Here is a 12037-nt window from a genome sequence, read left to right as displayed (position 1 = left end):
GATCACGCTTTGCAGGTCTTCACTTTAATGGACGTTGGGCATTTGTTACCTAGATGCCAGGATGGAAAGATATCAGCAGTGTCCAAATAAAAAGCTCTAAATTGCACATTTATTTTAGTTTGTATAATAAGTGGGCATCAGACGTACAAACTGCTTTGGTTCTGCCCATGAAAGCGAGCTGATTGGGTGTTCTACAGGCAGTTTGAGAGCAGCTTTAAAAGAGAGACGAGGTTCTTAGGCATAGAGATGGAGATAATAATGATAATTAATAATAAAAACAAATGTTAATGATAATACTAGATAGTATTTATAGTGCAACCTGTTGCCTATTTCAAAGTGTCAACCGCAAAGAAACGTACACTGGGAAAAAATGGAAATCTAGATAAGTAATTTTTTCTTAAAATAAGTGCATTTGTTCTTGAATTGAGGAGATAAAAGAGACATTTTGCCAATGAAACAAGATTATTTAGATTTGAAATAAGAAAACACAATTGAATAGTCTTTTTTCAAGCGCATTTTATCGAATTATCTTATTTTAAGAGTAACGGTACTCATTCCATTGGCAAACTATCTCATTTACCCACTCAAATTAAGGGTAAATACACTTAATATAAGACATTTTTACTTATTTCTAGATAGTTTTTCCAGTGTAGGCATGATTTGAACATGGTTGTTTAAAAATCCGTCACAAAAAGATGCACACTGCCCCCCCCCCCCCCCCCCCCCCCCCCCCCTTAATAGTTTCCCGGGACGGGAAACTATTAAGATAGTTTCCCGTCCCGCTGCATTAATTTGTTCCCACCTGAATAGATGTTTTATTTCTTAACTAATATTAGTTTATTGTTGTTATTTTTCAAAAATGTTTATGTGCACCCAAAATATTCCTCCATCATTTTCGCCAAGAAGGCCGCAGATATTTTTGCACCTGACATTTATTAATACTAAAAAAAATTGCAAATAAGTTCATTTTCTGATTTGGAAAATTGCTTTGCAGTTGGTAAATGTTTACTTTAGCATATCCTCCACCTCATGATGTGCCCTGATTGGTCAAAAGAATCATATCTGCATATCCATCCATGCAAAGGAAGGGTTTTCACAAACGGCCTGGTAAATAAAAAAACACAAATCGCTCTGCACCGTATGTGAAGATCGTCTTTACAAATACGTTTGCTTGTTTTTTTCTGAAGATCAGGCCCATAGAGTAGAAAGTTTAAAGTTTATCAGTTTGCCCTCTGAGACACTTTTGTATTTTTTGGTTTTTCCTCTTGTTTTGTTTATTTGTTAACATCCTGCTGCACATATTTTGAAATTTGGTGTCTCTTACTCTTAAATAATCACTCTTGATGCATTTTACCATCTCTACAGCTTCTTTATGGCTGAAAGACACACAAGAAAACTTCTATTAAATGATCAGACATTAATACTTTTCCTGTTTTTTTTTTTCCTTAAATATTTTTAAACAACTAAATGTTGGATCATTGTTAGGTTAATTATTAAAAGTATTACAGGATGAATGTCACAAATTAGGAAACAAACACAAAGAGTAGATTATATTCCCTAAAATAAACATTACTGGGATGGGAAGTCTGGTTTTTAACCAGACTGTAATTAGAGTCTAAAAACCAGCCGTTCTATAAAATTAGTTATATGTTTCAAAGGGATTTATGAGGTCTTTGTTCATATTATATATTTTACCTCTTGGGCTCCAAATTTGTTAGTGTAAAGTTGCTTTTAAATCAACAAATTACTGATCCATGTAAATCTTCATCATACAAAATAAGAAAAAAATTCTAACATTCAACAAGTTTTTTTAAACCCAAAGATGTAAGAGAAATAGGGACCAAAAATGTAACATTAAAGGAACTTAAAGAGGCGCCAAAAATCTGAAAAAAGTGTTTACAATAAACAAAACATACAATATATTAATGAAAAATGTATTAGTGAAACACGTAAATTGGTCTTTATTCCTGAGTAAACAGAGCTTTGCTCACTTCTGCTTTATTTTGCTAATTTAAAAAAACTGTTGCGCACAATTCTGCTTTTCAGTGAGTCACTAAATTTTTCTGGTCTGACAATAAGATAAAAATGAAACCAAAAAAAAAAGGGTAACATTGTTGATGAATGATAAATATATAGATAGTGTTTATAAGTTAAAGTCTTTTTCATTTTAGGAAGAATTTAATCATAATTTATCAGTTAAAATAGCTTCAAACATTTGCTTCGATTGCATTCTGCAGGTTTGACTTTAAACAGCTGTCTTCTGTAAGTTGGCAAACTGAATTTAGGCGATTGTAGTGTAAAAGTTAGAGAACGTACATCTTCATTCTGAGAGCCGCAAACGGTTTAGTTAGGCACAAAGCTTTTGAGGGCACAGGGATTAAATGTAACCTTCACAAATGTTTGCTGAAAAAACGCTAAAATACATCTTAATTTTACATGTTTTTAATATTTACTTTTGTTTAATAATTGATCAGTTTTTCTTACTTGTTAGGAAATAAAGGTAAATAAAATGGTGACACAGTGTGATCTACTCTGTGCGTATTAATGCCTACTTTATTATTTATTTATTATTGATGAATTCCAGATTAATTGCATTTTCCCTGATTCATAGGGTTACCAAGCTGGATGCTTTTATTTCTTTTGATTTTATACATACATTAAAATATATATATATATATATATATATATATATATATATATATATATATATATATATATATATATATATATATATATATATATATATATATGTATATATATGTGTATATATATATATATATATATATACTGGTGCTGGTCATAAAATTAGAATATCATGAAAAAGTAGATTGATTTCAGTAATTCCATTTAAAAAGTGAAACTTGTATATTATATTCATACATTACATACAAACTCATATATTTCAGATGTTTATTTTGTTTAATTTTGATGATTACAAATGACAACAAATGAAAATCTCAAATTCATCATATCAGAAAATTAGAATATTGTGAAAAGGTTCAAAATTGATGGCCCCTGGTGCCACACTCTAATCAGCTAATTAACTCAAACCACCTGCAAAAGCCTTTAAATGGTCTTTCAGTCTAGTTCTATAGGCTACACAATCATGGGGAAGACTGCTGACTTGACAGTTGTCCAAAAGACGACCATCGACACCTTGCACAAGGAGGGCAAGACACAAAAGGTCATCGCTAAAGAGGCTGGCTGTTCACAGAGCTCAGTGTCCAAGCACATTAATAGAGAGGCGAAGGGAAGGAAAAGATGTGGTCGAAAAAAGTGTACAAGCAAGAGAGATAACCGCACCCTGGAGAGGATTGTGAAACAAAACCCATTCAAAAATGTGGGGGAGATTCACAAAGAGTGGACTGCAGCTGGAGTGAGTGCTTCAAGAACCACCACACACAGACGTATGAAAGACATGGGTTTCTGCTGTCGCATTCCTTGTGTCAAGCCACTCTTGAACCACAGACAGCGTCAGAAGCGTCTTGCCTGGGCTAAAGAGAAACAGGACTGGACTGCTGGTGAGTGGTCCAAAGTCATGTTCTCTGATGAAAGTAAATTTTGCATTTCCTTTGGAAATCAAGGTCCCAGAGTCTGGAGGAAAAGAAGAGAGGCACTTCATCCACGTTGTTTGAAGTCCAGTGTAAAGTTTCCACAGTCAGTGATGGTTTGGGGTGCCATGTCATCTGCTGGTGTTGGTCCATTGTGTTTTCTGAGGTCCAGGGTCAACGCAGCCACATACCAGGAAGTTTTAGAGCACTTCATGCTTCCTGCAGCTGACCAACTTTTTGGAGATGCAGATTTCATTTTCCAACAGGACTTGGCACCTGCACACAGTGCCAAAGCTACCAGTACCTGGTTGAAGGACCATGGTATCCCTGTTCTTAATTGGCCAGCAAACTCTCCTGACCTTAACCCCATAGAAAATCTATGGGGTATTGTGAAGAAGAAGATGCAATACACCAGACCCAACAATTCAGAAGAGCTAAAAGCCACTATTAGAGCAACCTGGGCTATCATAACACCTGAGCAGTGCCACAGACTGATCGACTCAATGCCACGCCGCATTGCTGCAGTAATACAGGCCAAAGGAGGCCCAACTAAATACTGAGTGCTGTACATGCTCATACTTTTCATGTTCATACTTTTCAGTTGGCCAACATTTCTATAAATCCTTTGTTTTTATTGGTCTTCAGTAATATTCTAATTTTCTGATATGATGAATTTGAGATTTTCATTTGTTGTCATTTGTAATCATCAAAATTAAACCAAATAAACATCTGAAATATATGAGTTTGTATGTAATGTATGAATATAATATACAAGTTTCACTTTTTAAATGGAATTACTGAAATCAATCTACTTTTTCATGATATTCTAATTTTATGACCAGCACCTGTATATATATATACACACATATATATACATACATATATATATACACATATTATATACATACATATATACACATACATACATACATACATACATACATACATACATATATATATATATATATATATATATATATATACACACACACATATATATACACACACACATATATATATATACACACACATATATATATATATACGGTATATATATATATATATATGGTATATATATATATATATATATATATATATATATATATATATATGTATATATATATAAAATAAAATTAAAAAAGCATCCAGCTTGGTGACCATATACCATATTTTTTTTTTATAATTAAAAAAAATCATAAAACTCATATTCATGGCGCTAAACTAAATCTTGAATAAAAATTCTCCTTAAAAAAAAAGAAAAGGATGCTTTTGTTTTTTTTATTATCACCTTTTACAGATTTTTTTCTTCTGTTTTATCTTTTTTCAGGACGCTGTAGAAATTCTGCCTCCTCCACCACGACCTCCACGACCTTCCGACCCGTTGCCCAGCATCCCTCCGCCCAGGATTCCTCCACGGATCCCAGAAAGGTCCGCGTAATTATTGTTTCAATATCAACGTCGCCAAAAAGTCGACACTGGGGACAGAGGGAAATAGCTAAGCGGTAGTAGTGAGTGACACGGGGAGTGGTAAAGAGGAAGCATTCACCCTTCAGTGAGTCTGCAGCTGTGAGTTGGAGAGGAAGAGTGAGAAAGTGACAGAGAGGCGTGGAGGTTCACGTTCTGCAGAACTATGAATATCTACACTAGAATCCTAGCTTTGAGAACGAGCTCTAAAAACTGTCATTCATCATCCCTGAACTCCTTGGGTTCACTGGAAAAAAATCAAACCTAGATTGGTAATTTTTTCTTAAAATAAGTGCATTTGTTCTTGGATTGAGGAGGTAAAAGATACATTTTGCCAACGGAACAAGACAATTTACATTTAAAATAAAAAAAAACAACTGCATTGTCTTATTTCAAGTATATATTATCTAATTAAATAACCTTAATTTAAGAACTTTTTACTTATTTCTAAATAATTTGATGTTAAATCATAAAGAGAAAACCACCCAAGTCTGATTTAGATGTGATTACATCTAAAATGCATGTACTCTACGACCCTTATTGCTAACAGTAAATTCCCCCGGATTTTATTAATGAGAGCAGGGGATACAGAAAGAGGATTTAGGACCGGCTGACATTAAATGTCATGTTGAAAAAAGTTACACGCCTCTGCTTTCTAAGCCTGAAAGTCTCAGATCTCCTTTGATATTGGAGTTGATGTATCTGGGGGGGGTTATTCATCCGAGCTTCTTGGAACTGAAAGATCTTATCGACAAGTTTTTTTAAATTTTTTTTTAGTACTGTGAGGTGAAGCATTAGCATTTTGTGTTCTGTTTTTTTTTTCTGTTTTTTGTTGCTATTGTCTAAGATGACAAAACGGTTGAAAATAGGCCTGTGCGGTTTGTTAAGTGTGTAAACACGGCATGGAAAAGTGCAGCGTATATTGAATAATGTGGTTCAGCACAAAGCGTTTGATTTGTTTACAGTTTCTGTGAGATTAAAGATAAGGAAGCACAGCAATAGTTAGGTACATGACATTTGTCTAAGAAGATTCAACTTACAGTACTTGTATTAAGGTAAAACTATTATTTCAGCTACAATTTTTCCTGTCTTTTTTTGGAAAACCTGTGAGTCACTTAGAAAATAATCTGGATAAGGAGGAAAATACAGGGTATAAATGTTAAACCAATAGTGAGAGACATTGCAAAGGAAGAAATATAAACGAAACAACATTTAATGTGAGAATTGTACGGAAGAGGATTAGGGCCACTGAAAAAAAAAAAGTTAACTGATTTTTTAATTTTATTTCAGTTTAACATGGGAAAAATTCTGAATTCTGACTTTTTTCTCAGAATTCTGACTTTAATCTCAGAATTCTGACTTTTTTATTGTCAGAATTCAGTCAGAATTCTGAGATTAAAGTCAGAATTGTGAGAAAAAAGTCGGAATTCTGACTTTTTCCCCATACTAAACTGAAAAAAAAATTAAAAAATCAGTTAACTTTTTTTTTTTTCCACTGGCCCTAATCCTCTTCCGTACAATTCTGTGGGTTATACCACAGGATTTATTATATCTTAAAATGTTCACGTCATTTTTAAGCCTCAGGGTCAGGATTAGTGGATACTTGTTTAAACTCAGATGCAGAGATGATTTCTTGCTAAATTGAATGTAGAAGTAAAAATACAGAAGCCATAATCCAGAACTGATCAACAACAAAACACAAGGACCAAAAACTAGGAGATACTGGGGTGTTTATATGGGAGATGGAGCAAAGAATAAGCTAATCAGCTAATAGGGAGCAGGTGTGGATAGAAGCAGCTAGAAGGGAGCTAAGGTGAAAGGTGACTGGAACAAGGGGAAACGCAGAGAAACTAAAAAAACATACAGTGCTGTTTAAACAGAACTACAAAACAACAAGAATAACACAAAATGGAAATTAAACCAATGATCCAGAAAACAGAAAATTACACAAATCAGAGTGTAACTGAAGAAAGAAAAGTTAAACAAAACCAGAAAGGGCAGAATCATGACAGTCAGAAGGTTTTTTAGCATTTCTAGATTTCATTACAGTTTCAGCCCATTACTCAAGTGTTAGCTGGGTCAGTCTTTCAATGGTGACCGTTTTTTTGAAAGTTTAACACTTCCCTTCAAATTCCCCAGACTGTCCTTAATTATTAAATTCTAGGATGTCTCCAAAATATGGGAAGATGTTTTCTGATGCTGCCTCCCTTCAACCTTTACAGCATATTTTTTTTTTTTATCTTTTAAAGCATTTATCCATTATTAATTGGATAAATCCTTTGGTTTTTAGCGTGTAACAAATGCAACCATCTAACAGTAAATCCTTTCTCTTTCACTTTTAGTGTAACATGCGTGTATATCCTGCACAGTTCAGCTAAAAGACAAACAAATCTGTTAGGGTAAAAATAAAAAAAGGAAGAAGAAAGGTTTTTTTAAAAGCATTTCCATAAGCAAATGTGCAAAAACTTATTTAAAGCAACTTTTAAATCAGTGTGGGTGTTCACTCTTCTGGAGTTCCCAGTCTATAGTGCATCTCATTAAATCTACTAACACATGCGTCCAAGTGTCGCTAAAATCTCCCATAACCTTGAAGAGAAATGCCTTCCAGTTTTATAGAACCTAAGCTTGAAATTTTGGTTCAAAATGCTCAAAAATATTTAATAGAATTTAAGTAAACAACCGAACTGGGAAACACGTTGATGGCGGGTTAATGCTGCGGGCCTCGTTTCTCGCAACCACCACCCATTTAACGATCCCTGGTAAAGCTGGAAAGTCCTTTCTTAGAATAATAATAATAATAATAAACTAACACTTATAAAAGTGAAATATTTCCAGTTTTCTACAGTTTGAGGCTTTTCAGAAGTAATTGAATAAAACTACTAACCAATCAGCTGAGAGGAAGAAACATCTGGTCAGAAATCATGCTACGGCCTACATTTAGTAGATTTATGCTTTGTTTCTGCAAACACACCTTAGTGAAAGCGTGTAACTGGTGTAATTATATATTTTTTCAAATGCTAATCTTTTTAACACACTAAAATGTCTTATCAGCAGAGGCGTCAAGTAACAAAGTACAAATGCTTTGTTAACTTACTTAAGAAGAAATGTTGGCTATCTATACCTTACTGGAGTAATTATTTTTCAAACGTTTTACTTCTATTCCTTACATTTTAAAAATAGACACACTATTAAAAAAATAAAAATAAAACATCAAAATATATTTTTTTATCCAGACAATTAATTTCTTTGTGGTTGGACTTGGTTGTTTACTACATACATACATTGTTTACTACATGCCCAAATAAATGTTTTTTTCAGGATGATGCAATTTAAAATTTGTTACTGTTGCCATTGCAGTATCTATAAAACTAAGAACATTAGAAAAATTTTCCTTTAATAGGGTAACGCAGTAAAGCGCCTGTCCTTAACATTTTTTCTTTCATTACTTTTACTTTTATGTAGTTTTAAAAATGGTACTTTTACACTTTTACTTGAGTAAAAAGCTTAGGTTGATACTTTGACTTCTATAAAAGTGTTTTTAAACAGCAGGATTTATTCTTCCCTTGAGTAATAAACATTAAGGTGAGTGTTGGCCTAATGGTTAGAGCACTTTCTGCTCTGAGAAGGTTGGAAGTACCCAGTTCAATCCCCACAGCCTCCACTCTGGGTCCCTGAGCAAGACCCTTAACCCCACACTCCTCCCAGGGTGCCATATAATGGCAGCCCACTGCTCCCCCAAGGAGACACACAAGGGGTGCTGGTGCCATTTCTCCAGCTGTCTACAGGCAAGAGGCGGGGTACACCCTGGACAAGTCACCAGTCCATCGCAGACAAACAGGACACAGTCATGTTTTTGGACTGTGGGAGGAAGCCGGAGTACCCGGAGAGAACCCACACATGCTCAGGAGAACATGCAAACTCCATGCAGAAAGACCCTGGGCCAGGAATTGAACCCAGAACCTTCTTGCTGCAAGGCAGCAGTGCTACCCACTGTCCCACTGAGCAGCCTGGGGTGGCTTAAAGGAATAGTACACCCAAAACATGATTAGCCTTCATTTTCTACTCACCCCAATGCTGAACAACACTCTGGAGTACTTTTTTGATATCTCAAATGCATCTGGAGATCTGGGAGGCTTCTTGCTGTCTGCTGACATTCAAATAATGGAGGTCTATGGCGCCCGAGGCAGAAAGGTCCATAAAAGTTCACAAAAAACTTGTCAATATTCCTCCATACTGCTCGTCCAATGTATTCCAAGTGTCCTGAGTGGGTAGCGTCCATAATTTACTCGAAACAAAGTCATTTAGAATGTTTTTAGAGCATAAACAGTAGTGTATAGGATTTTCTAAAAGCGCGTTCACGAGTCTACGGAAACCGCGGCAGACCAAACCAGATCTAAGTGCGCATTCAGCGTCTGCTCTGCCGATAATGCAAGCGTAGAAGAAGAAATGTGCTGTTTACCTGTGCAAAGAAAGAAACAATGAAAGAAAAATGTCTGAGGACTTCAGTGTTGAGGAAGAGCATGAGTTCTTTGCCGAGCTGAATGCGCACTTTCGTCTGGTTTGGTCTGCCGCGGTTTCCGTAGACTCGTGAACGCGCTTTTAGGAAATCCATACACTACTGTTTATGCTCTAAAAACATTCTAAATGACTTCGTTTCGAGTAAATTCTGGATGCTACCCACTCAGGACACTTGGAATACATTGGACGAGCACTATGGAGGAATATTGACAAGTTTTTTGTGAACTTTTATGGACCTTTCTGCCTCGGGCGCCATAGACCTCCATTATTTGAATGTCAGCAGACAGCAAGAAGCCTCCCAGATCTCCAGATGCATTTGAGATATCAAAAAAATACTCCAGAGTGTTGTTCAGCATGGGGGTGAGTAGAAAATGAAGGCTAGCATGTTTTGGGTGTACTATTCCTTTAAATTCAGAGGTAAATTTCTCCAATGTGAGATTAATTGCTCAACTAATACTTTTTACACCTCTGCTAAAGTATGGATCTAAAAACATTAAATTTATGCTCAAAATATGGTTTAAAAGGTGAAGCATTCATTGTTGAAATAAAGTGATTTTTTTTTTAATTTCCAGAAGTCAAAGGCAGATTTCAGACTGACTAAATAATCATGCTAGGTGCCATTAAATAAAAAAACAAAAAATAGAAAAACAACCACATTAAGTGGGTTTACAACTTGAAGCCCACAAAGACTTGAAACATCTTATCTGATGTCTGATGAACGCTGGTAGCACACCTCTCATCAACAAACATGTCTGCCTTGGTTTTATATTTTTATACCTTTAGAGACGATGCTCAGATTCCGCATATGTGGGTCATACAGTAGCATCTTCTTGAAGCTGAAGGTTATGGTTTACTGCAATCTTGTGTTTCCGAGCTGATAACCTTTCATAACAGTGACTGTTTTTGTTTTTCCTGTAGGGTGCCAGAGAAAGTGAATGAGCGCTACATATCCTGCCCGTCACGAGCTCTTCCCCAGAGACCTGCTCCCAGACAGACAGAATTTGCGCCTCCCATTCCCCGCCGCCTGCGGTGATGATAACCGCCCCTGTCCCGTCATAGTCGACCTACCAGTACTGTACATGTTTCAGGGCGGTTTGTGCTTCTGTTTGCCATCTGGATTTAACAGTTTGTCTGCCTTAGACATTGATTTCCTCTCCAGGACTCCACTCGAATTTATTGAGGATTTGATTTGCATAGAGGAATGTGATATGATGTTTCCTTTGAGTTTATGGAAAACAAAAACCTTTGATCTGATTAGAGTAAACATCGAGATATCTGGTAAAATGTATAATTAATGTTAAAAAGAAGGTGTATTGTATTCCAGCAAAGATTGTGTGTATTTTAGGATATAAGGTGTTTTAGTGTTGATAGTCTAGAAAAAAATGTTTACTAATTACGTTTTTCTGTTTGTTTTTGTTTACTTGACATTGTACTGAATGTAAATGAAGGAGTTCTGAATTATACGCTTGAGGTTTAGGGTCACATTTGATGTAAACTGTGAACAGTTTGAAAAACAAACAGAAATCTATTCTTATATTTACAGCAAATACAGAATCATTCATTTTCTTTTTTTCTCTGTAAATCGATGATACGTATCAGATTTCTACTGATTTCATTACAGAAATGCTGGTATGTTCATGTTCTGGCTGACACAGTACAGATATTTAATTTATTGAGTTGCTCCTGTACATCTTTCCCTCAAAACGGCGGGAGGTCAAGCTATTTTTATATTCCTTTTCACCTACATATCTCCTATTTTAAGGGACACTGGTTATGGATTTTATAGCACATTTGCATTATAGTGAATTAAAACTCCTGGATGTATAACAGACAGATCAAGGAATCCTGCGATTGTCTCCCGGTCTGTTCCATGAACACCATCTGACAGTTTGGTGTTATTGTTCAATATTTTTGCGGGTTTTAATCTTAAGCATATTATCCATGAGTCTGATATGAATACAGTCCAAACCCAGAACCAATAAAAGCTTCTTTTACAGACATGTCTGTATATCATGTATCAATAAAGGTTGAATATTTCTGCAACAATATTTGCTTAATTTATCTGAACAGTTAATGTGAACACAAATAAGTTTGAATTATGTCATAATTTTGCATCATAGTGCTTGATAAAGGTTTAACAAACCCTAACCTGCATGTATTGTTTTGTTAGTGGTCGGTGAATGATGTTCCGTAACAGAGTTTTTCCAGTTTTGTCTTTCCTCCTTGCTTTTAAGCCCTCATACAGCACTCTCTATTATCCTTGCAATATATCAAAACCTTTAAAATAGATTTTTTTTTTGTATCACCAAAAGTTTATAGTCAACAAGAATGGCATAAAGAATAATATAGATTATATAGATTCTGCTGGGAGGAAAGATCTGTGATAATGCAACTTAGTGCACCTAGGGTTTAAGCAGTCTTTCACTAATTGAGCTCTTGATTTGCAACAGCTTCATGCATGATGGGTGAAACACCAAACGCAAGTGAGTGTCAAGAACGGGGCA

General features: G+C 35.3%; 1 protein-coding gene across 2 annotated transcripts in view; it reads left to right on the top strand.

The window, feature by feature from the left end:
- The window catches only part of pik3ap1 (phosphoinositide-3-kinase adaptor protein 1), a 28123-nt gene extending 16544 nt beyond the window's left edge, over window positions 1-11579 (top strand). For both annotated transcript variants that reach the window (XM_038284053.1, XM_038284052.1), the window contains exons 16-17: window positions 4879-4979; window positions 10452-11579. In XM_038284053.1, coding sequence (XP_038139981.1) covers window positions 4879-4979; window positions 10452-10566 — 216 coding nt within the window. In that variant the 3' untranslated portion in view covers window positions 10567-11579. The remainder of the gene's footprint in view (window positions 1-4878; window positions 4980-10451) is intronic.
- Window positions 11580-12037: the final 458 nt, after the last annotated feature.

Source organism: Cyprinodon tularosa, unplaced genomic scaffold (assembly GCF_016077235.1).
Source record: "Cyprinodon tularosa strain WSP-4 unplaced genomic scaffold, ASM1607723v1 ctg199, whole genome shotgun sequence".
NCBI classification, from domain to species: Eukaryota; Metazoa; Chordata; class Actinopteri; order Cyprinodontiformes; family Cyprinodontidae; genus Cyprinodon; species Cyprinodon tularosa.
Note: the sequence above shows the minus strand (reverse complement) of the source record. Positions and strands in the feature narration are given on the sequence as shown.